Source organism: Panthera uncia, assembly GCF_023721935.1.
Source record: "Panthera uncia isolate 11264 chromosome D3 unlocalized genomic scaffold, Puncia_PCG_1.0 HiC_scaffold_8, whole genome shotgun sequence".
NCBI classification, from domain to species: domain Eukaryota; kingdom Metazoa; phylum Chordata; class Mammalia; order Carnivora; family Felidae; genus Panthera; species Panthera uncia.
The window spans coordinates 57,419,729-57,446,271 of record NW_026057586.1 but is presented as its reverse complement, the minus strand read 5'-3'; the positions used below and the strand labels follow the sequence as shown (position 1 = coordinate 57,446,271).

The 26,543-nt window shown below is 40.8% G+C and overlaps 1 protein-coding gene across 3 annotated transcripts in view; it reads right to left on the bottom strand.

Moving 5' to 3' along the window:
* Nucleotides 1-26,543, bottom strand: part of PTPRM (protein tyrosine phosphatase receptor type M) — a 790,291-nt gene that overhangs the window by 267,742 nt on the left and 496,006 nt on the right. For all 3 annotated transcript variants that reach the window (XM_049619708.1, XM_049619706.1, XM_049619707.1), the window contains exon 11: nt 23,907-24,009. In XM_049619708.1, coding sequence (XP_049475665.1) covers nt 23,907-24,009 — 103 coding nt within the window. The remainder of the gene's footprint in view (nt 1-23,906; nt 24,010-26,543) is intronic.

Here is a 26,543-nt window from a genome sequence, read left to right as displayed (position 1 = left end):
TTGAGCTGATTCCCTTTGATTTCAACTGCATGGACCCGCAGGATATCCAAAACAAAGAATACACTGGATTTAGTCAGTAAGAAGTACTAAGTACATAACAGATCCTCCCTTAACACTTGCTCAATGAAAGAGAAGGAAGGGGCTTAATATTCTCCCACAGAACTCTCTCACCCCAGGGGCGCCTGGATGGCTCGATCAGTTGAGCGTCTGACTCTTGATTTCGGCTCAGGTCAAGATCCCAGGGTGGTGGGATTGAGCCCCACATCGGGCTCTGCGCTGGGTGTAGAGCCTGCTTAAGATTCTCATTCTCTCTCTCTCTCTCTCTCTCTCTCTCTCTCTCTCTGTCTCTCTCTCCCTCTACCCCTCCCCTGCTGGCGAGCATGCTTTCTCTCTCAAAAATAAAAAGGTTAAAAAATCTTAAAAAAAATAGCTCTCTCACCCCCAATAATACAATGTGGTTGAGGGGAAACAAAGTTCACCAAAACTACAATTTATACACATGTATAACAATCTCTGCTATTTCTGTGAGGCAGACACTAAAACAATGTTTTTCTCACATGTAACTGAAGATGAATTTATAGAAAATTAACTCAGTTTACCTAACAAATGAAATTATATTAACTGTAAGTTTATTTTTAAAAAGGCAATGTAGGGGAGCCTGGGTGGCTCAGTCGGTTGAGCATAGGACTTCAGCTCAGGTTATGATCTCATGCTTCGTGAGTTCGAGCCACATGCAGGGCTCTGTGCTGATAGCTCAGAGCCTGCTTCGGATTCTGTGTCTCCCTCTCCCTCTGCCCCTCCCCTGCTCTAGCTCGTTTTTGCGCTCTCTCTCTCTCTCTCAAAACCAAGTAAACATTAAAAAATTTAAAAAAAATTAAAAAGGCAACGTATTATTTTCTTCAATGACATCTGAAGGAATGCATGTGACATTTTAACACGTCACAAAACACAGTATATAACGATTCACGTTAAGCAAGGTTTAATGACCCATCTTCTCCTACATTCTTTTGCCCCTCACCATATCAGATCAGTGGAAAGAGAGGACATAAGAAGATCTGAGAAAACAGACTGGAATTTTAGATGCCAAGGCCTTGGATCCTGAACTGGGTTATTTGAATTACATATAAGGATTAGATGGGGATGGCATCCTCTGGAGATGCCCGTATGGACAGGAGTTCCAGCACCTACCCGCCTTCCTCCCTGCCCCCTACCAATGTCTGAATTTCGAAGTAACCACAGGAGAATGAGACCAACTTTGAAGAGACAGGGTGTTTCTGTGAAGATATATATTTTAAGGGCATGATGAACATTTGTGTAGTTTGGGTGGGGAAAAAGAGTTTCTGATACTGAGAAAAACTAACTCTTGCCAGCAGCTTTCAAGAACTGAATCCAGAATAGATTGGCAAGGAAATGCATGTTTTCTCTCACTGTATCAGAAAAGCACCGGGACTCTCTCTGGAACAATGTTGCAATCCTAGAGTTGCTCACACTGGGACTCCTTAATGCTGAAGAAGAACCGGTGAGAGGAGCCTACCATCCCCAGCGGCCTGGGGAGGTCCCTCTTTGGGTCTCGCCCTTGTGTCCTCTGAATGTGCATTCAGTGAAATCACCTGTTTCTGGGAGTACAACCACTTAGCACGTTCTACTACAGGAATGCAATCCAGCAGCTGCTGTTCGGTTTGTAATCTTGCCCAAAGAAAAATCAATTGTTGTAGAACATCAGAATGATTGCTCAGTAGACAGGTGGTACAGTAGGTTCACAGTGTAATGATAATGCGAATTCTGAGTGTGGTGTAAACATAAATAAATAACAACAAGAAATACGACTCTTGCTTCCTAACCTCCTAACATCAGAGACTTTCTATTGGTTATGTTAAGTTGTTCCACCAAATCTGATGTAATTCTCAGTGCATGATGGGTCTGACATGAAAGGACGCACGTAGGGAGCATCTTCCTCTGGGGAAGACAAGAACACATATGGAGATAAAGTGGACTCGGATTTCTTGCCCCCTTCTCCCTGACTTCTTACGTGTATAGTTAGATGTGGCGAATTTAAAATATATCTGCAAATTCTGACACTTCTCCCATCTAGAATGAAATCATGCCATTTGCAGCAACATGGATGGAACTGGAAGGTATTATTCCGAGTGAAATAAGTCAGTCAGAGAAGGACAGATCTCATGTTTTCACACACATGTGGAACTTGAGAAACTTAACAGAAGACCATGGGGGAAGGGAAGGGGAAAAAATAGTTACAGAGAGGGAGGGAGACAAACCGTAAGAGACTCTTAAATACAGAGAACAAACTGAGGGTGGATGGAGGGTCGGGGGGGAGGGGAAAACGGGCGATGGGCATTGAGGAGGGCATTTGCTGGGATGAGCACTGGGTGTTGTATGTAAGTGATGAACCATGGGAAACTACCCCAGAATCCATGAGCATACTTTACACACTGTATGTTAGCCGATTGGACAATAAATTATATTAAAAAATAAAAATAAAAAAATAAAGTGCTTAGGTGTCCAACGATGACGACAACAAAAGAATGGGCTTGGCCAACCTTAATGACTACATACAACGAAAAGACTGTAACAAAGGGATCATCGGTAACTCTCAAGGTGCTGGTCAGAGAAGGCTATGCATCTTCAGCCAGGCTCCCCAGCAGAGCTAGCTTTCTGGGAGAAGAAGCCAGCCACCACGTAAATGGTCCAATGACCCTGAACCTGCCACACCGGAGAGGCCACCTGCAGGCACTCTGCCCTGCAGTCCCGAAGAACTCCCAGGCAACAACTGGCATCACTGACAGCCATGTGCGTGGACCATCTTGGAAGCCTCTGAAGGCGGAGCCTTCAGATGATGGCCATCCTGAGACGCCAAGCACGAACTGCCCAGCCAACCCTCTGCTGGCCCACACAATCGCCGCAAAATAGAAATGTTCTTCTAAGCTGCTGAGTTTTGGAGTAGTTGGATATGTAGCAAATATTAAAGCAGAATATCAGGTCATACAATAGCAAGAGTAAGGGGTCAAGGTCAAAGCAAAAGATAGCACAATGCAGACAACAGTTGATTCATGAAGAAGTTTAACCTAGTCTGCCACTAAATACATACAGCACTGAGAAAATGTGACTGTTCTCTTGAAATGCCTTTTGTAGGGCTGGGGGGAGGGTGGCATGTGCATTGATCTATGCTCTTATCTGAATTCTGCTAACAACTGGGGTTTTAAATTAACTCCTTTGGGTCTTAATTTGTTTTTTTTTTTCCCAATGAAATAAAAGAGTTAGATGGATCTGTAAGGTGCATTTTATACTTTTATTCAGCATTTTAGTCAGCATGCAAGAGCTACTCTCAAAAAAATGGATAAAGCAAAGGAATAATTAACTGCTTTCCAAAGGGACTCTCCATTAAATAAAATGATGTTTAACACTGGCTCCCTTTTATCAGCTTTTCCGAGTTGTTTGCTACATGACACTATTTTCAAAATTTCACCTTAGAAACAACTCTGGAAAACCTGTATACCAGACAAAGTGGAAATGTGAAGATACACGTGAAGAAAAAAAAGTTGCAGAAATTATTCCATCCAGGAAGTGCTAGGCGGGGAGTCTGGCACATGCAGGCTTTGTTTTCCCCTTTGGATGATGCAAGAACTTGCATTTTGATGATGCAAGCGCCCATTCTATCCGGGGACAGCTGATGAGGTAGCGGACGTGGTCTCATGACCGTCAGACAAGGCAGTAGTAGTAGCACGAACTGTTACAAGCCCTGGCTAAGGTGCTCATTTGAACCGTCTATGCCACAGGCTTCTTCCCCCGCTTTTGCGGTTACAACCGACATACAAACTGGTTCCCACCTACTTCCCATCATCAATTTCAGTACTGTTAGACAGATTCTTCCTCTTTTATCACATCAATGGGGCTACAGATGGAAATTACACCTTTGACCTCAATTCATTCTCCCGTCTCTCTCTGAGTCATTAATAACTTCCAGGGAGGACATCCCTGGACTTTGCAGGGAGGCCAGCACCTGACTCGTGTCCTGTTCAGCTCTCGATCCCAACCAGGAACCTCGGTGCCACTGGTGACAGTGATCACTCATTTTTCACGTCTAACTCCTCTGAAAGACTAGCACCGTCGCTTCCAGACTGTCCAAGTCCCACCATGTTGAATTCTATCACAAACACCTTGTCCTCTATTCCTTTGCCCTGGCCTGGACCCAAGTTTGTTACTGAAATGGTGTTCTCTCCAACACCCTGAAATACTCTGCTGCTCTCAGCAGATGACCCTATTCATAAAAGGACTGACCCTACCTCATAAAAAGAATGAGTCCCTCTCATGAACCCTCTGTCAGGGGCTCATGATCTGCTCCCCGATTGTGATATACTCTTGCTCTGCACCACACTCACAAAAACATACTTCTTGTAAAGACTAATAATCATTTGTGTCTATCAACACTTCCAAAAACTTCAAGTTCCTGGAGGAAAGGTCTACAGGTTAGTCATCTCTGTGTCTCAGCACACTTGGAATGAAGTGGGCCATGAGATACATATTTTTGGAGCATAATATAATCCAGAAGTAATTTCTATTTTGTATGCATTATATGTAGTAGTAGTAGGGAAGAAATACACCGGTAATCACAAATATGCTCTGTTTTACTAAAATTTAATACTAAGTTTATTTTGCATTCATTTCTTGAATATCCAAGAGCTAACAGAAGAAGAAATGATCAAGAAACAGGTTTTATGATGAGAGAATGCAGGGTAGATTGTAAGTTTATTCAGGATAACTCAGAATTGAATAATGAGCCCTGAGAGAATCAAAAGCTGCCTCTCTGTTTTTCTACCCTCTTCTCAAACCTTCACCTCTCGCTTCCCATCCATCTTTTCCCCAACTCTGCTGTGCGTGTGTTGTGTTGTGAGTGTTGTGTGTGCATTTACTCATTTATTAACTCAAGGAATGTTCTTGAGCACCTACTATGTGCCTGGCAGTACTTTAACTTGAACAATTCAATGTTTCACGTTCCCTAAGGACAGAAAATTTTGTTTTGTAATTTAAATACCCTCTAAGTGAATATGGGCAAAAAAAAATTGATTTTTCCAAGCAGGAATTTTATGAGGATTAGATGAAAACTTGAGAATTAAATGATCATTTAGTGGACCCCTATTTTAGCCAGCTGGTATGTTATACACTCCACTCCACTCATATTACTTTTTAAATGGTTACCATCTAGTCATCTTCAGATATATTAAAGGAAGAACTAAGTTGACTAGAGCAATTTCAAACCCAAAATGTCTTTTCATCCTGGCTCCACAAGAGAAATTAGATTTGCAAGCATCCAGACCTCAAATCTATTTGCTCTTTAATAATTTAAGCACTGAAAGGTCAAGCAGCTCTTTTCTATTCCCCTTTATCAACGTCCAAGCGCTAATGAAAAATAGCTAAATCCTATCTGCTGCCCAATTGCCACACATTGCTGTCTCCCTGATGGAAATTAACACATTATTGGCACCTAGGTCAATGGCACCTCAACAGAACTCTCTGGCTGATAGGCTTTTCATCGGTGCCAATACCATCATTTCACTAGTGAATTTCATAAAATCTGTGCAACCCCAATTGTAATCTCAAAGAGTAGCTTTGAAAATCTTACTCTTTGAATGGTTTTTCTAAAAAGATTTAACAAAGCAAGTTCTCAAGGATGGAAAACCAAGCAGAAGTTTCTAGCTTAGTGGGCTGACTTAAAATTCTATTATCCTTTTAATGTATTACTCATGCTCCTTTTGTTTATTGAAGTCACACCATGCCTATCCTTATCCCACTCTTCTGGAATTTAAAGTTACATAAAATCTTCCTATCACTTTTGCAATCTGAAGGCATGATCCACAGTGAAGATGATTCTGCCGAAAATGTGGCATCACTAGATCATAACTTTCTTCTGGAATGAAATTTAATTTAAAGTTTCATTTATGCGAGGCTTTTCTACAACAACACTCTAAGGCTTTTATAAGGAGAATAAGGAATCTGCATTTATATAGACTGGCACACGACGACATATAACCTAGAAAAGAACATCAGAACATCTTTCGTGTATTCTGTTAAACCTGAAAGTTCAAATGTGATGAGATATGTTTGGTGTTTTCTAACTTTGAAGACGTTGAGGAGAAGCCTGCTGTAGAGTTGAAATTGACTTTAAAATTTGGGTCTTAATTCATTTCGAGATTAAACCCTTAGCTGTAAGTCCATTTTTCTTATCCACTTATTCTATTTCTTATCAGCATAAAATATTGGAGGGTTATACAACTGGATAACAGAACAGGGGGTGAGGGAAAGGGGAGAGAGGGAGAGAAGTTAATGATCCATTTCACTGTTGCGTTTGCTAATCTTTTAAAGTCTGCACTTCTGATCATTTCAGACTTAGACTTCGAATGTTGTTCATTTCATGGTACCTCATAGTGCCTTTTAGTTTAATTTGCAATTTTTGGTAAAACCGTCTCTTCTATATGTACAAAAAAAGAATACAGACTAGCAGTACTATCTTCCTGAAGATTATTTTTTTTCAGGGTGGGAGGGCGATGGAAAATGAAAGTATAAATTCTATGCAAAGCACGTAATATAAATGTGTGATTAAAGTTTATTGCCACGCAATAACACAGAATTTATTTTCTCCCTGTTCTTGGTTTGGTCCTTCTCTTTTCATAAACCTGTCAGCACTTAACTGGAATGACACCCTGATCATTCAAACAGCCTTGTACAACTAAACTAAGTTTTAAAAATACTGTCATCAGTTAAAAGTTAGGGGGGAAAAAGGTCAGTTCACTATGTTCCATGTGTTGATCATCATGACTAGGATTCTTCAGAGACCTTCACATAACACTCGTAATGCAAGTAGCTGACCTAACACGGCGCCGTTCACTAAATCAGAAATGCCGACTGGCACCTAGTTGTGTACAGACGGTGGGCACTGTGCAACACGCCTCGCAGCCTCGATAGATCTGGGGATTGAATATTCTATGTCAGCGACTTTAATTTCTCTTTGTCCTGCTCTCTTCTAGGTAAGACTGGCCATAAATTGCTTTGGAATATTTGCGGGCACCACAGATATATTTTATGTTCTCTCAGCCAAGATTCATCATAAGGAGCTAGCCTCACATCCGCAAGTTACCGTCATTCTGTGGGTGCGTGTGCGCGTGTGTGCATGCGTGTATCGTGCGTGTGCAAGTGTGCCCGAGCATGCGTCCAGGACCCTGCTGCTCTGCCAGTCAGTGATAAAATCTGATACAATAAAATATTAATTACAGCTGAAAGGTTGGGTGAGAAATATGAAGTCGATTACAGTTCCATATCGGGCACAAAGGACAGGAAGAAAAAATCGTTTAGTTATGGAGGTTTGGGATAATAAAGTAAAAACTAAAACATTAGACTCAGGCTGAGCAGCTCTGTAAAAGGCCACCTGTTATTAATCTTCACAACAGGCACCACATTTCAAGTAAATGAGTCCTAGATGGAACCTCTTTAAGACGGAGTTCTCCCCGTTTTAACAAATGAAGCCGTTTTCCTTTGCAGATTTTATTTCCCCTAAGCTAATCATAATCGAATCATCGCAATTTCATAACAAACATATGATTATAAAAATTATAATTCAAGGTCAGCTACTACTATTACAGTGTGTTTTCTTAAAGAGCACTAGTGATTTGAATAAAAATGGAAACTGAATGCCATCAAAGCCACACTAAATGTTTTCATTACTGCATGTTTGTATTATACTCAATTCGGAATCTTTCAGTCCCTCAAAGTCCTAAGACTGCAGGCTAGGTAAGCTGGAACAGAAATGCCACCATCAATGAGGCAGGTGAACCAAAGGGGGAACCCTTGAGAGAACAATGAACTGAGAGTCTCCATACCACAGGCAACTGGGTCCAGCTTTGCCACTAAATCATCGACTGACCAGGAAGGTCCTTTCAAGTTCTGACATCTTATGACTCCTGGCACAAGATCAGGCGACTCTCCACATCAATACATGAGAAGAAAATTATTTCATTTCCATGTCCTCCACCCTCCATTTTCACAATATTGATCATGTGTCAAGCACTGTGCCAGGCACAGGGGAAGAAGAAAAGGAGGAATTGGCCACTCACTGCCCTTGTCCTTGAAGACCAGCCTAAGGGCGTCAGAAATAGGTCGCTCCAACAAAGAACTGCTGTGACAGGCACCTGACATGGGTTTGTACGTAACACACACACACATAGCACGTACACAAACCCTAGCGTAACGGGACACAGGGAAGGAGTGACAATGTTTATGCCCAGCTCTTAGAGCATCTGCTTCATGGAGGACATCTGGGCTGGACCTAGCGCCCAAACACTCCCACCGCTAACACCCAAATACGGCGGTACTGCCTAGGGCCACCAGCTGTCTCCCAAATTAAACATAAAGGGATGGGAACAGAAAAGCTAATGTCTTTAGATTCCCTACACAGTCCCCATTCTCTCCAACCACTTGTGCAAACAAAGTTCCAACAAGCTTTTCCAGCACACTCACTAATGACTGCCTGCAACAGCTTCCAAGAGCCCACAAGGACTCTACATCCAGAGTACAGAAGACTGCAGGGAGTGGGCTATGCCCAGTCCCGATACCTCCTGAAGTCCTGGCCGGTGTGCCCCAAGGGTTCCCCAAGTTACCTCAAGAGCAACGCCCAGAGTGACAGGGCTTTCCTTACAATTTCAGTACTGCTCAGCTCCTGGCAAAAGTGCACCTTAGGGTGTGACGACGAGCAGCGTTCCTCTTCTTGACTCCCACAGCCTCCAGTGATGCCTGAGGTGAGGGCCAAGCACCTAGCGATCTCCGCTCTCTGGGGGCGGGAGGGTGAAGACGCCCATGGGCACACAGTCCTGCGCTCTGTTCCATTCTACCTCTCTCCAAATCACTGTCAGGCAAATTTGCAAGTACTCTTCCTGCCCTATATAATCACTCCTCAGGTTACGAGATGCACAATGTCTTAATTTTAGGACTGCAATTGATATCCATTTTCATCACGCAGGTCACATCAAAGTAACTCCAGGTGGGCATTGCTGTGCTTTGGCGGGGGGCGTGGCTGCAGAGTTTGGGCCTGAGAACCGTCTCCGGCTGTCCCTGTCCACAGGCTGCCTCTCTCTGCAGAAGGCCTAGCTGGGCACGGGGGCGGGGCTCGCTGGTGCACCTGCCCTGGAGGCCCAGGTAATAAGACTGGCGCTCTGATCTAATACACAGAATCCTTCAGAGGAGATTATGTTGAGGAGAAGAACATTTGAAAAATAGGGGGAGGAAAGCTGCGCACTATATTCTCATGCACAAAAGCAAGTTTGAAATGGAGTTTGAGGGAAAGTTAAATTAAGTTTCATTGTATAAACGCTCAAATTCATCTACTCTATTATTATTATCTTCCCCTGCCATTTTTAAAGCTTCTTTTCAAGGGTTCTTGAAGAACAAACTTAGTTTCCAAAATGAATTTTCAAAGAGATGACTGACATTGTCATCCTAGAAGCAACATTAATAAAAATGATCTTTGTTTCCCGGCAGTAAAGGAATCCAGAGTATTATTTTTTAATACAATAAAATTCACCTAAAATCAGGTGGGGGATGGATGGTAGTGGTGGTAATAAGAGATTTAGCACCTTTTGTTAACACACACTGTTGCAACTCAGCTATAATAAGTAATAAAAAAAAAAAAACCCAAGCCAATATAGCAATAAAAAACTGAAGTTTTACCAGTGAATGACATTTTGGTCTTTGTGACTATGGGTATCCCGATGAAAAAAGAAAAAACAAATTAGGTAGGAAGTCAGATATTTAGAACTCTTTTTCTAAAACAATTTTAGCACCAGATAGAGTCTTTCAAAAAGTTCAAACGCTGGCAAAAGAACATTTAGCCCAGAGGGTTTATGATGGTCCTGCAGTTCTCATTTCTTCAATAAATAAAAGGGAACAATTAAAAAGCCACTAATAAGCATTTTAAAAGAAATGGTATCTTTTTTCTTGATTCTCTGGAGACTATTAAGTATGGGGAACTGAAGGAGAACATGCACATCAACAAAAAAAGACTGATTAATTTGATTACAATGATCCAATACACTAAAGCAAATTTGTTTAATCCATGTCCGTTGAGTGTTTGAAACTGTACCGTTAAACATTGAGTAAATCAAGGGTGCCTGGGTGGCTCAGCTGGTTAAGCCTCCGACTTCAGCTCAAGTCACAATCTCACAACTTGTGAGTTCGAGCCCCGCATCGGGCTCTTTGCTGACGGCTCAGAGCCTGGAGCCTGCTTCAGATTCTGTGTCTCCCTCTCACTTGCTGCCCCTCCCTCACTCATGCTCTGTCTCTGTCTCTCTCTCAAGAATAAATAAACATTAAAAAAAAATTAAACACTGAGTAAATTATAATGGAGTTGGGCTTCACCAAAAAAGAAGAAGAAGAAGAAGAAGAAGAAGAAGAAGAAGAAGAAGAAGAAGAAAACAATAAGAAAAAAAAAAACCCTCCTAAAATTAAGTAACAGGCATAAACCCCAAAGATTCTGATGATCATAATTTAAAGTTAAAGGTGTAATTAATATGTTTCTTAACGCTAGAAGAGACAATGAAGACAGGATATTAATTTGTGGAGTGGTTCATCCATGCAAAGGAAGGTGTAACCAGTCTGGTTCCAGAAAGAATCTGCAGGGAAGATGTCTGAGGGCTGAGGAGGGGATGGGGTGGGGGGGGGGACTCCTGGGAGGAAGCAGGTGCCTGAAGTTCACATGGCTTCGCTGGTCATGTGATGCTGTGCAGGGGAGAGTGCTGGCTGTTCACCTCCACAGACCTCACTTCCTCCCGTGCACAAGGATGCTGGCATCTGACAAAAAGTCTGCTCTTGACGATTAGAAATCACCTCATAAAGGACCAAGCATCAGCCTGATGCATTATATAGCTACTCATTCCAAGTCTCAATGATTATTCGTTTTTCATTATCATAATTATTTTTCTGGGATGACATACTGCTCAGATCATAACTGAGGTTCAGGAATATCATAGTAGGACCTGGCAAATTTCCCAAGACGTGGGCAGAAGAAAAGGGGCCACCAGGTTATCTAGTTATTGTTATCGCCATCATTAGAGGCCAGAATCACATCAATAATAAATAAGTAAAGCTTTCCTATGTTGGGCAGATAACATCTGTGCTGATACCATCCATTTGCTGACTGTCATTAATTCTCTCATGTCCTCTGAGGTAGGTTCTTACTCACATCTAATTGATGAGGAAGGAGCATGAGACTCAAAAAAGCTACTTCAACTTGTCTAAGGTTACGGCACAAATAAGCACCGGGATGTAAACCCAGGACCATCAAACTGCACACTGTGGTTGGCGGCATTGTTTACGATTCTGAACACCTTTGTGCCCTCCTTCCCAGGAAAGAGCTATTATTTGTAACTACTCTAGCCAATAGTGGTTGATGGAACCGAGGGTCTTCTGAAACTTCGATGCTTTTACAGAATGAATGTGTATTATTAATACCACACACACAGTTCTTACAGCTTCCATAAAATTACTGTCAGAATATGGGTTACCTTTAGAACATAGATCCTATTTAAGTGATAATCACAGTATATGGGCATAAAAGTTAAAGGGAAGTGATGCTTAGAAATTTGAAGTTTATGGGGCGCCTGGGTGCCTCAGTCAGTTGAGCGTCTGACTGTTGATTTCAACTCAGGTCATAATCCCAGGGTCATGGGATCGAGCCCCATGTTGGGCTCTGAGCTGAGAATGGAGCCTGCTTAAGATTCTCCCTTTCTGTCCCTCTGCCCCTCTCCCTCACTTGTGTTCATGCTCTCTCGAAAATATAAGCACATACATACATAGATTTAAAGTTTTATTACTAAAAGCATGATATAAAGGAAACAAGACTAAACAGCAATCTAGCCAACATGCTTTGTTAAGCAAATACTGATATCATAGATTTTACCCCTTTATTTTATTTTTTTAAATTTATTCTTGAAAGAGAGAGACAGACCATGAGCAGGGGAGGGGCAGAGGGAGAGAGGGACACAGAATCGGAAGCAGGTTCCAGGCTCTGAGCTGTCAGCAGAGTCTGACGTGGGGCTCGAACGCACAAGCCGTGACATGACCTGAGCCAAAGTTGGACACTTTACCGACTGAGCCACCCAGGCACTCCAGCTTTACCCCTTTAAAACAAAATTTTTTTGATGTTAGTTTTGAGAGAGAGAGAGAGAGAGAGAGAGAGAGAGAGAAAGCAAGCACACATACACCAGTAGGGGAGGGGCAGAGAGAGGGAAACAGAGGCTATGAAGTGGGCTTTGCACTGACAGCAGACAGCCCCATGTGGGGCCCAAACTCACAAACTGAGAGGTCATCACCTGAGCTGAAGTCAGGTACTTAACCGAATGAGCCACCAAGGTGCCCCCATAGTTTTACCCTTTTTGAGCACTTAAGTTTACAAAGAACTGTTGCCTGTATCAGTCTTCATGACAATGCTGTGAGACAGGCAGAGCATGTGATGGACTCCAATGTAAGAACCGAAGAAAGATTCGAAAGTTCACAGGATGGCCCAAGCTCACAAACCCAAGGCTTCTGGTCCATGCTGAGTGTTCTTTTAATTAAAAAAGAAAACATTTTTTAACGTTTATTTTTGAGAGAAAGACATAGTGCAAGCAGGGGAGGGGCAGAGAAAGAGAGGGAGACACAGAATCGGAAGCAGGCTCCAGGCTCCGAGCTGTCAGCACAGAGCCCGATGCAGGGCTCGAACCCACAAACTGCGAAATCATGACTGAGCCGAGGTTGGACGCTTAACCAACGGAGCCACCCGGGTGCCCCTGAGTGTTCTTTTAACTAGATGAAGTCCTATGAATGATTTACATTTAGAAATACCAGATTCCACTCACTCTAAGTAAAACTTCGGTCATTTGGAGAAAACTGCGCGTGTACCACGGAGGCACCTGCCAGCCTCCTTCCACCCAATAGCCTCTGTGTTTGGTGGGAGTCATGGCGCCGAAACACCCACCCAGGTGACCTGGTAACTTTCTACCAGGATACCTCGTGGGCCAATTTTCCTTCCTCTGTGGCCAAATGTGCAAATGCAATCATATCTCTGCCCCATTAAAAATACTACAGTCCCGTGATTTATGTGTGTTGAGGGTGGCAGGTGGGCAGAAGAGGGAAGAAGGAAGAAGATTCTACGCTAAAAATACATCAAAGCTACCTGGCATATTCTCAGTGCTGAGCGTATATTTACATCTTTTCAGCCGGAGGATGGCCTGAAGGGGAGGCTGACCCAGGAAGGGACTGGATGATAGACACCTTCCACATTAAACAAAGTCTGGAACTATCCTGAGGGCAGTGGCGAAACCCTGATGGATTTTGAAGCCAAAGAGCCAAAGACCCCTGCAGCCACACTGTGCAGTGGGAACTGGAGGGCCGAGAAAGGCAAAAGTATGAGCTAAGGCAGTGATGAGTAAAAGAGAAAAGGGGGTGTCAGTGACCTTGAGAAGTGAGAAGCAGGATAGCGTCCAAAGGAGTCAGTGCAGATGTGCAAGATTATAGGGACCATCCTGATGGAATGTGAATTTGGAGTAATGGCTTATTTGAAAGTGGCTTTTCTGAATTTCTCTTCTAGTTAAAAAAAAAAAACAAACCAACAACGAATTGATTCAAGGGTAAAGATAGGGTATTCTTTCATGCTTCTGTGCTATACGGATGGGACATGGTATTTAACTTTTATTTAGGGATGAAAATATAAATTTAAAATCCTTCTCCTTCCTGATACGTCCAACCAGTTAAAAGGAGATCTCAGTCCTTTGGCTTCTTATCTATGAAAGTTTCAGTGATAATTACTTTTGCTCAACAAGAAGATGAGGTTCAATTCAATAAACATTTATTGCACACTTAATTAGGTTTGAGGTACTGATGATATTCAGGAACTAAATTATGAAAATCATTTTGTGATCATTTTGCATTTTCTATTACATTTACATATATTTTACATAATGATTACCCCAGGAAAATGCTCACTTTCAGCATTAAATGCATAAATCTAATTAATACTCCTGAGTGCTGGTCAAACCTCATTCTTCTATATGTGTGTGTTTTTAATTGTGTTTACTAAGATGACCACTGTTTACATCTCTTTACTTTCTCATGTTCCAGGCTTTTCTACAGGTTGTTCCTCTTCTGGGTGGACCTACACCTGTATCTAACCCCCCACTGGCCACCTCCTACTTCTCTTTTGCGTTTCAGCTTAAAGAGCATATCCTGATCCCCTGTTGAGATTTTGTCCTCTGTTTGATGCTCTTTGAGTACTCTGGACTTTTCTATCCAGCTTGATCAGTAGATATTTGGTGAAAGAAGGAAGAATGAACAAATAATGGCCAAAGGTCAACTGTGAAATTTCCTATAACACTTTGCAAGGCTAGAACTGGCAAGAATTTTAACTCGAGACGAATAATTGCAGAGAACGCTTATCACTTCTCATTGAGCAGAAAGCACAGCATTGACACTGGTCAGGAAAACACTTTCAGGGCAAAGCAGAGAAGCTGAATGCCTGGGACACAGAACAACACAAAAGGGATGTGGTGATACGGGAAAACTCACATTGCTCCCTATCATTCTGCTACCAAATAGGTTGAGGAACTGAGTGGTAATTAAGTAGCTGAAAACCAAATACAGGTGACCTTCAGGCACCATATAATAATACACTTAATAAAATCATTTTTGATGAAACAGAAGGCATGTCAATATTTTCGTGTGCTTTGATGTTCTCACCATACACAATTATAGTGAAGGTATTGATAAGTGCTGGTTGATGAAATGTTTCTGCTGAAGAGGATGACGCAAGACATCGTTCCTTATATGGCTATGCTCCCAAAATAGGAAGTGCTGTCACATGAGGAAAGTGGTCAGATCGTCTCTGGGTCCCTCCTCAGCTCTGAAAGGAAGTGGCTATAAGCAGCACTCCCGGTTGGCTTTCTCTCTCTGCCCCATACGTGACTCGATCAGCCTCTTAGAGAACCTGGGATCTTCTCTCTCAACTATATGTGATTTTAGCACCTTAAAAAAGTAAAAGGGAGGCATCTATATTCAAATCAATTAGTCTTTGTCAGAGTTTCCAAGATCCTCACTCCCCAAGGCTATCAGTCTTAGCTCGCAACACCTGTAGAAATTCACCCCTTAAATTCCCTGGAATCAATAACTGTGATTAGGAAGACCGGCAGCTCCTGAGAGCAAACGGCATGGCAGCTTTGTGTTTCATAACTAAGGGGATGCAGTGTTCCGTTCAAGGCATTTGCAACCTTTTGGTGTTCTGCATATACAACTAAGACTACTTGTCAATGATTTCACTGTTAACATTTAGATGGACCAGATAGATGGGGGAAAGACACATCATGTCAGTGGAAAATGAGATCAACCTGTATGACCGCCTCTGTCCCCCTGATGGATGGTTTCCGGGCGGGTGGTCAGTCTGGAGCGGGGAATGTGCACAACTACTTCCTCTCACCTTTGGGAGACAGCATGAATAGCTTTTGGCCACTACTGTACGTGACATTCAAAGGCTTTCACGTAATGTGTAGTTCCGATCTCAGGCACCTATCTTTTGAGAGACAAGCATGGGTTCCTTTGGGCATAGCAGAAAGGAGTTATCACATGATCAAACATTCGGGTCTTCCCTGGCCCCAGCCGAGAACTAGCCACGGCCACCCACTAAGAAAGATCCAGAAGCTTCTCAGCAACTGGGATTAATAATGCCACATTCTACTGCTTATGAAAATCGATATTTAAAAATATTCATACAATTAGCAATTTCCAGGAAGTTACTAGATAGTCACTGCCAAGACTGGCTTTAAATTTCTAGTATTCTAGTGTCTACTTTAACAATACTCTAAACAGTTCATATCACCAATTGCTTTGGTTAGTTAATAACGCTTTTTCCTCTAAAAAGGACTAAATGTTTTTGATTCCTTTAGATCCTGTCTCTAATAAAAATTGGCATGTGGCACTTACCAGACCCCTTCCCTTCATGCCTATAGGTGAGCTATGTCTTAACTGGGCCCAGTCAAAGGAACAGCGGGAGGGCTCAGCACATCCACCAGCTGCACTTGCTGGGAAGCTCTCCTATGTTCCTTCCCCGGCTAATCCCATCCCCCATTGCAGGGCTGATCTTCCTTACATTTTTCTCCCTTGCCACTCACTGCCTGAAGGCTACATCTCTACTCCTGGGCGTGGAGCAAAAGGGTGCCCAATCTAGCCCCGATCTCCCTTGTGGCTCCCCAACCTCCACATCCTCCACTGTAGCTGTAACACCCTTCCCATTCCCAGATGAGGCCAACTTGCTCAGTCCTCCCTGGCCTTGTGGAATTCATCTGTCTTGCCCCTTATTTATTCCCTGCCATACACTTACCCCACCCTGCAAATACCTCCCCATGACATACATACATGACCAACCTTGGGCACTACCCAGCTGCAAGATTCAGCTGCTGGGCTCCAGAGCTCGCTCCTCTGAAGCCTTACCTGACCCTCCTGTGTACAACCCCTCCCCTTGGGCTCACTATGCCAGTACTTATCCCTGCAGTAGGAGGAGAGAGGACACACTGGTCGCATCTAGATTGCTAACTCCTGAAGAAAAGAGCCCCTAACAGGCTCCTCTGTGTTCCCAGTACTCAGTAAAGTGCCTGGAACCTAGTGAGCGCTTAATAACTATAATCCTAACAACTCCCTGAGATAAGGTGATATTACTTTGCTCTGCAATGATGAGAGACCCGAGGCTCACAGATGTTAAGAAATGTAGTCACATAGTCATAGTCACGTAGTCACATAGTAACACAGGTAGTTGTTAAGAGAGCTGGGATTTGAAATTACGTTTATTTAACTTCAGAGTATGTCCTTTCCCTATATCCTGCGGCTCATTTTAAAAGTTAGGTCCACGATTTATGTGACACATAAAACAGAGTAATTACTTGAATATTACTCTTTCTTTTTTAGAATATGCCAGAGGAGGAAAGAGTGATTCTGCCTGCCTAACAGGCATGACACCTGAAAGTATCTTATGTTTTCGTCCACAATGATCTTGATCAATTATTGATAGATTCAGTAGTTTCTAATTAATGTAGGGCAAAGCGTTGTTTAGATATGGAAATTATACATGGATTTATAATTGGCTAATTTAATATGAAGCTACTTGTAAATTTATATTACAGAAGCTTTGGAACTTAAGGTAAACTGCATTGTGAGGTTTTACATTATAGTTTTTCCTTTCTCAAAATAATAGTCATTCCAACAAGAAAAGGGATACAATTTGGGGGAATAAATAATTAAAAAAATATATCTGCAAATCACTATTTAACTGGTTCCTCTGACCCAAGATCAAATTCTTGGACAACTCTATTCTGAATAAAAAGATAAGTTTTAGAATCTAGGGAATAAATTCTAACACATTCTAACATAATCCTAATGATTGTACCATAAAATGGTACTTGAATCACAAGTATTTTTTTCTTTTTTTAAGGAAGGGGAAGAAGAATCAGATTCTTCAAAGGTGAACAGAACATTAGACACCATTGGGCCAAGCAAGTTCCATGTCTCAATGACTCTCCATTGGTGCCATATTGTGAATTTCACTTTCAGGATGGTTATAAATAGAAGACCCATTTCCTTTTGTTCTATAGTTAACCTGATTCAGTAGAGCTGGCCATAACCATAATTAGGTAATGATTCAGGGGCCAACAGGGAAACATATAACCTTTTTAAAGACTTGTACGACAGAACTGGAGCAGGGAAGAGTTCATTACCTATTTATAATATCAATTCCCAAAGACTTGCAAATGCATACATAAATAGGTAGCCAGATATAGCCAAAATTTAACATGTAGTAGAGATACCAGGATTTATTGTAATGCTATTATTTATGACTTTATTGATAGAGACAACTGTTAAATCCTTAATTTATTTTTCATGTAAAATTAAGATGTTAGATTTGAAAAAAAAAATGACACAAACAAAGGAAAAGCTAGCGAACCAGAGTTTGTCCTATGTGGGTATGTGGGGGGGGGGGGGAGGGGCGGGGGACACACCACAAACCGCCTACTGACACAGTTTGGAAGTACTGCAGTAGAAAAACACTTATGTGGCATTAGTATGTGTGAAATACAGTTTGGAGTGTTGTTGTTTTTTTTAAACACTACTTCCATTAATCCTCACAAGAACATCATCATGTTGATTTGCTCAATGGCTCCTTGCATGAAGCAGAAGAAAACGAGATGCCCAAGCAGGTGGTGTTCATAGAGTAAAAATGTCTTTCCTTGGACTTACTGATGGCAGACAATCAAATGGATTGTTGCTGTCTTAAAAAAAGTCTTTTTTTTTTTTTTAATTGGTCTTTGGTCTTTACATCCTAATATAAAACTTTCTAAACTATAATTAATTGTATGCCAACAAGTATAATTTCTAATATAGGAAACATCTTTTTTTTTTTAAAGTTTATTTATTTATTTTGAGTGAGAGAGAGAGAGAGAGTGCATGAGAGCTGGGGAGGGCAGACAGAGAGAAAATCCCAAGCAGGATCTGTTCTGTCAGCATGGAGCCTGACATGGGGCTCAAGCTCACGAGCCGTGTGATCATGACCTGAGCCGCAATCAAGAGCTCTACGCTTAACTGACTAAGCCACCCAGGTGCCGCTCTAACATAAGAAACTTCTTAAAACAAAATGCATGATTATCTCCTATCATTCATTAGTCATAATGATCTCTTTCCCTGCTTTTACTGTCAAAAGATCCGTGTCTCTGTCCATCTGAGGTGGCAGTTTTCACAGACTCCCTGACACTCTCTTGCCGAATCCCTTTAAGAAAAACTTCTATGTGACAACCAGCTGGGAACATGAGTGCAAGCTGATGGCCACAAAGAAGAATAAATCTCATTTTCCATACAGCTCGAGGATCAAATCAGACATTTCTAGGAAGTGTAACAAATTTTCTTAAAACCCATACAATTGCTTTACTGACTATTTATCCTCAATGGAATGAAAACCTGTCCTTCACCTTGTTCTAAGAACACAGCACAGAGTTTTCAAGGAAAAAATGCTCGGTTATGAGAAAAAGTAGCATCCTTTAATACATTTTTAATTGTCTGATTTGTTTCAAAAGAATATTTGATGAATAGTTTGGGCAAATCAAGCAATACTAGAAGTTAACAATGAAGCACTAAGATCTGTGCACGTTTTGCTGGCTAACTACCTAAGACAAAGCATCATCAGGAAAAAATGACAGGAGATAAATGAAAACATCACATATTGGTAAAGTCTCCCAGGGTAATGAATTCAAGGTGAAATCTAGTTAATGAAAATCTGGCCACATTATATACAAGTAAATAAATTCTCGATTTATATATTAGGCTGAAGTTTTCATATGGTACGTTTTTTTTTTTTTTCCAAAAAAAAAATCACAAGTATTGTGGATGAATAAAACATGTATGCCTGTCTTCTACTAGCAGAAACTATTTCCTATCTCATTTGAATCTTACTTGCCAGGACCCATGCTTTAAAAAAATAAGGCAAAATATTTCTTTCATTCCTTCCTTATGCCCTCATCTCTTCCCCATTCATAATGCAGTGAAGTTCCCATTTGCTTTGAGATTGTGGCCCTGATTCTCAGCAATGGGAACTCGTCACAAATTGCTTTTTGTTTTTATTTATTTTTATTTATTATTCGTTATTTTTTTTTACAAATTGCTTTTTAGCTATAACTGTCGAGGAAGCGTTCATTGCAAAGACCACCATAGTATAAGAAGTTACCAATGACAAGAAAATTACAGCATTAAAATAATTAGGACTAGCTTTATTAGAAGAACAAGGTGTGTATTCGCATGTTTCAGCCATCAGTTTTAATGTTTTGGTTGTTGCTGCGATGACTGCCCACCTCCCATCCCCATGGACAGACAACTGTAATAGATGTTTTCCCCACTTGGTAGTTTCTCCTGAATGAATGAATCAAAGAATGAGTACTTAAAGTGGCAATTTTCTAACATTTTACTGAAATGAATATCCGAACGTTTAATTAACATATTCAAGCACTGAGTTTTAATTAAGAAGACATATAGCTCCCACACATTTATGAATAAATTGAAGCAACAATGCCTAAAGAACAAAAATGAGAGTCATTTGAAAACACCATCACCCAAGGCTCAACCATGTGATAGAGTCTCATGCTGTAGACCATTAGAACGTATAAAACATCATTAATGAGGGATATTGCACATAGCAGATATATATCACAAGAGTAAAATCACAGAGAGCATATTTGTTAGTGCAAGAAAAGCACACAGTTTGTGTAAAACTCATCCTTTATTTAGGGCTACTATTTTGCTGGCAAATTACAAGGATTTTCTCTGTTGGATTGTGTCTGCATGTAATGAACAGTGGAGAGAAGAGAGAGAAATGAGGTGATTCTAAATGAGTCAAAGAAAATTAAGCTTTTCCTTGTCTTATTAAAGAAAAAAAAATTGAATCCATGAACAGACATTAAAATTCTGTCCCAGGTGCTAGTTTACTAGTTGGAATGATGGAATTTGTGCTCTTCCTGGCCATCTCGGGATTTAAATAATTTTATGTGACAGAGCTGATGTGTTGATCAATAAAAAGACAACAATCGTTTACATGGAGAGTTTAGTGCAATTTTAAGAATCTGCATTAAGCAAAACGAGTGCTTGTAGTGGAATTAATGCAGAACCATCTTACTTAGTGAAGTGCATAAATGAAGTAGGACTGAATTTTTAACACCAATGATTATGTATTAAAGAAAACTCAAATCAATTGAAAGAATTGGTTTTGGAAATCGCACAATGACAGTATTTTTGAGCACATAATACTGTGCAAAATCCAGGAAAGCAAACAGATGTTCACTTTCATTTCCCTCCTTCTTCTAGTATTTATCTTATCATTTGGGAAAAGCTTTCTTGTATTGCAGTTTGATTACATGTGCATTTTGCAAATTTCCAGATGTGTTCAAATGTTTTAATCTACATTATGGCTTTATATTTTAGGTCCCTATGATTCCCTAATCAGAGTTCTTATTTCTCTAAGCATTAAATGAAATTGAAAATTTTCATATACCCCATTTAGTTTGAGAGTATTATGGATATTTTTTCCAAACTAGTCTTTCTAGATATTGGTCTTGCATCAACTCAATAGATAATCAGTCCCATTATGTTGTACTATAATACCAAATCCCTTGGAGAGAATATTCACTTTTCTGCAACAAAACAAAACAAACAACTTTTTGACAGGTGAGGTCGAGATAATTTCCCTTCTCAAATTTGTGCCAATCAGATTTACCCATTTAAGATAAGAGAAGCATCCTTTCACTTAAGGTTGTATCTGTAGTAGGTTTGCCTGTAATGTTTACTTAATAGTATCCCATAAGAACTGATTCTGAATCTAGCATAGATTTAGATGATGAACATAGACAGTACATTTATTAATTTCAAGATGCTAACGTTGTGGGAGAAGACATAATAGAGACAGAATGAAAAGTGACCCTGGCAAATTCAAGGAATGTTTAGCCAATAACAAGATGATGTCTAATCAATGATGAGCTTGGAAATAGAGCATCAAGACAGCTGTGGAGGAGGGTGTGCTAACATAAATTGAAATCTCAGCCGAGTCAGAGACTGGCCCTCATGAAATGATATAAAACTGTGGTGAAGCCAGATATTTTGGACACTTGGATAAGCATTTGAATGTGCATTTTTATAACATAATAAAAAAGAGCCTGAGGATATCTCCAATGAACTATGTAGGGCTCCAGAGTCTCCAAAAACAACTAGAAAGGTGTGAACGAAAACAACAAGGCATATGATAGAAAACACGAATAGTAGTTTGGAATGCAAGAAACACTTTAAAAAAAAAATAAGGAAAGGAGAATTGGGGAGGGGGCTGATATAGATTGCCCAAAGGAATATTATTTGAAAACTCAGAAAGATCAACACAGAGACGTGGATGAAAATCTGACTGAAAGGGTTTGAAGGAAAGAGGAGAGAAGAATAGAAAATGAAAAGGAGTTTATGTGAGAATAAAGTAGAATCGGAAATAACTAGCTGTTTTGGAGAAATGGTTAGGATTTCAGATTCCTTCCATTTGGAGGCATTGAAAGTGAGTGGCCTCTACCCTTTCATTTTATCATGATGTTTCTGGAGAACATTGACCCCTGTCCTAAAAGCCCACAGTGCTGAGTCTGGGCCCCTGTTAAACTGGTCACAAGAAAATGACGCTCTCAAGGCCATGGCCAGAGCATCAATTTATCATTTAATAACACTTCAGCTTTCCGGAGTGAAACCAAGTCTGACTCACAGCCATAGGTACACCTGGATCTCAGCCAACCATCTAATGAGCGTGTGGCTTGGGTCATTCAGAATAGGGCACGCAACAACACTGCACTCAAGTCAACCCAAAGGGCCAAGGTAGTGTCGGTGGCTACTGGGTAGCAGTAATAGTATCTTAAATTCGTAAGAAAGCATTCACTTACTTCAAGGTGTTCTCACAAACTGCACTTAGGAATGGTAGTCCTAAATCCCTTACGTGAACTACTACTATGTTGAGTAACTCAACAACAGAAGAGACTAAAATTATGTAGATTTTTCAAATGCAAATTTCTGTGGTTCTACCCTAATCTGACTTTACCATCAATTAACGCTATTCTGTTTTTACTCCTGACTCCGTGAATTGAAACTTGCACATATCTAATCAGGTAGAAAGAAGTCTAACTGATTGTCCTCTGATATTGTAGTGAAAACGTGATCCAAAAGAGCTGGGTTTCAAAAGGTTAATGGACTAAAACTCTACAAAAAGATTATGGCAAATAATCCCTACATAGCCTTAAATGAGAATGTAAATGTTTCCTTGGAGTATGTTCTTCAAAATAATAGGTTATTTTTTTTTTTAACGTTTATTTATTTTTGAGACAGAGAGAGACAGAGCATGAATGGGGGAGGGTCACAGAGAGAGGGAGACACAGGATCTGAAACAGGCTCCAGGCTCTGAGCTTTCAGCACAGAGCCCGACGCGGGGCTCGAACCCACGGACCGTGAGATCATGACCTGAGCCGAAGTCGGACGCTTAACCGACTGAGCCACCCAGGTGCCCCATAATAGGTTATTTTGAAGGGGATCTATTCTGATAGTACAGAATATCTAAATCCCTCTGAAACAAGTAGAAATTTCCTTTATATAGATTAATGAGCTTATGACAAGTTCATACTCAAGAGTTATTCAGGCATTCCTTTGCTCCCTCCTAGGAAGAATAAATTTATTTTATTCATTCACTGTACAAGTTACACTTGGTAATATCTCAGCTGTATAAATCATCATGGAATGAGAAATGGGGCCTACCTGTTGGTAATAAATATGTTCAAATAAAGACTTCACAATGCTCTTTCCAATCATCTGCTTCTTTTAAAAAACAACTATATACCACTTATCCAATGGACAAAGTAGCCCATTTACCATAAGTTAAGTGACTTAAAACCCCAAGTAAACAAACAAACAAGCAGCAAACCCACAAACGTCCATTTAAGGAGTAGAGCTCAGGATAAAAATGTCATCTGCCCTTGGGTAACTAAACTTCAGCAAGCAATTACTTTTTAGAAGTACAGCCACCTCTCCACAGACTAAGGCTTCTGTTCTTTATCTTCAAAGAACAATGCACTTGCATCTGAATCAAACTCCATACACAATACTTGGTCACCCCAGTTCAAAGCACTTTCCCTTTCTAATCTAATTAGAGCTAATAAAGATACTGGCTTTACAAGCTGACTGATGTTTGTAGCAGAACCCCAGAAAACACGTTCAAGAAATTAATCAATTTGATTTTAGTTCCTATCTCTCTAGAGCCAGCCCACCCCTCCTCTGCTCAGTACCTGACAGGTGCGCCCCGGCTGTGTGCAGGTTTCAGCATGACTGTCACTGTGTTGTCCGTTTGATTCAAAGGGGTCTCCAGTTCATAAGCCGGCATAGAGGGTGCTGGGGGAAGAATGTGTGAGATGGGAGACTCATTATATTTCTGGTTGATCTTTTCAGTTTCCTTCCTAGTTCCATTTCCAAAGAACATCAAGAGCACAGTGCACTTAAATTGCAGCTACGAACCAACGACGGGCAGCCTTTACATACATGCCCTACACAGAATACGAGGAAGCACTTCTAGAACCAATATATGTTGACTTCTTTCATGTTGCGTTTAAGTTGGGTGGGAGTGTGAGGGGGCTCGGGCGGTGTTAGTTAATATTATGTCTTGATGTGCATTCTCACTGAATGGATGTAGTCAGCGAGCTGTGGGCTTAGAATCTGTGTACTTGTTGGTAGGAATGCTTTTCTTTAAAAATGACTTTAAATGCAAATTTAAGAAACAATCACTAGGATCGTAAGACTGAACATTGTAGTTCTCCCATCTGAGTCAAGGTGGAAGGCTGTGTGGGCCAGAGATCCATCTAGGGATCTGCAGAGGACTACAGGAGCCACGGAGGCTTGCTGAAATCAGTGACCACTAGTGGGCTCTCAGGGAGAGCAGCAGGTGGAGAAGACACGGGAACTGAAGTAAGAGAGGCCTCGGTTGGACTTTTTGCTGTTTTGTTTTAATCAGCACAAGAGCTGAGGCACATCAATTATCTCTGGAGCTTCAGTTTACTCTTCTTTCAAAACAGGAGAAATTACCCTCTAGGGTTATCATGGGAATTCAAAGAGATAATAAAGGGAGCCAGGCAAATATAATTCTACAAATGTTAGTTCTTTTTCTCCACTCCACGTGAATCCTATTTCCATTTCCTGGGATTCTTTGTTTTCTAGATTGTTCAGTCTTATTATGAGAAGATAACGACAGAGCTCTTTAGTAATTTTGTCATCGCCATGGACAAGAGAAATCATTTCGTGAAGCCTGTGATGTGGGAGGGCACACAGTCTTTTTAAGACCCACAGGTGTAGGTACCTGATGAGAACGCTGGAGATCAATTTTTTTTTAAATACAGTTTTAAAAATCTCTTACATATAAAAAGCTTTTATGTAAAAGACATGGGTTATATCTCATTTCCATTTATTGGATTTTCTCAGCATTAAAAATTAACTCCAATTCTATTAAAAATTAACTCCGATTCATAACACAGAATTACATTTTGTATAGAGAATAGTTCTCTATTTGAGGTCCACGAAAGTAGAAAATTGGGGCCCATAAACTGTAATTTTCTTTGAACTATAAAAATCAAATAGTTATTCTTGATGAGTCTGCAGGCTAACTAAAATGTCAACTGTCTTTGTTTCTGGATAGAACTGTATGAACTTGCTGGGCTAACAGCGGTCAGACTCGGATCAACCAGAATTTTTATGTAACAAAAGTAGCAAAAAATGAATTATTTTTTCTAAAAGAACATCCTCTTTAAGATAATGATCTTTAAGGGGTGCCTGGGTGACTCAGTTGGTTAAGTGTCCAACTTTGGCTCAGGTCATGATGTCACAGTTTTTGGGTTCGAGCCCCACGTCAGGCTCTGTACTGACAGCTCGGAGCCTGGAGCCTGCTTCAGATTCTGTGTCTCCCTCTCTCTCTGCCTCTCCCCTCCTCACACTCTGTCTCTCTCTCTCATTCTCAAAAAATAAACATTAAAAAAAAGTTAATAATCTTTGAAATACAGTTTCCATAGGAGAAAATTACCAAAAAGGGGGGGGGGGGGGGGCAGGGGCCTGGAGATACATATATTTGCACACATTCCCACCTTATTCTCCATCATAAATTCAAGCAGCAGTGATATCATCTTAATTACATCCAAGTATCAATGCACTTAATCAAGATCAGAGAAGGAGCACATGGAAAATTACAACCAGAAACCATATTTTCTGATTCCAAATCTAGTGGTTTCTCTACTTGCTCAGCTCTATAATGCCATTTTCCTACCTTCCCAAAGACTTCTTCCTCTTCTTCCAACTCCCCATACTGTTATCACCTGATGCTTTCTATGAACTATCAACATATATTAAACTTCAAGTCAAGTTTGTGCTTAGAAATGAAATCTAACACGATCAAAAATTTCCCCATAAGTTATAGCTGCTTAAAACCAATGTCCAAACCTAATAATGCTTATAGTACTCAAGCTGTAAGCAATTCCCTGTCTCTGATTCTAAGCAAAAAACTTTCCAAGAACTAGAAATGAGGGACAGTATATACGAAAATCAGGCTAAATATTATTTAGCCAACACTGACTGACTGAAAGAGTTACTTCCCTCACCTGCCCCCTGCTCATCTACCCCCAACCAAAACAGGCAAAGCCAAAACTCAAATACTTCCCCCACTCATACCCAAAGGGGAAAAGAATGGAAAAAGGGAATGTCCGTGGAATTGTGTTTATTGCTGTTACAAATCCCATAGCAGATGGCAACTCCATTTCCTCTAGTCTGAAGCACAAAGACATTTTCTGCACAGTTGCACATGCCCAGAAATTCTTCTCAAATTATGTCTTTGGTTGGATGGCGTAATTGAGTCTCTACCAGCAAAAAGCTGGAGGCTGTAAGTGCCT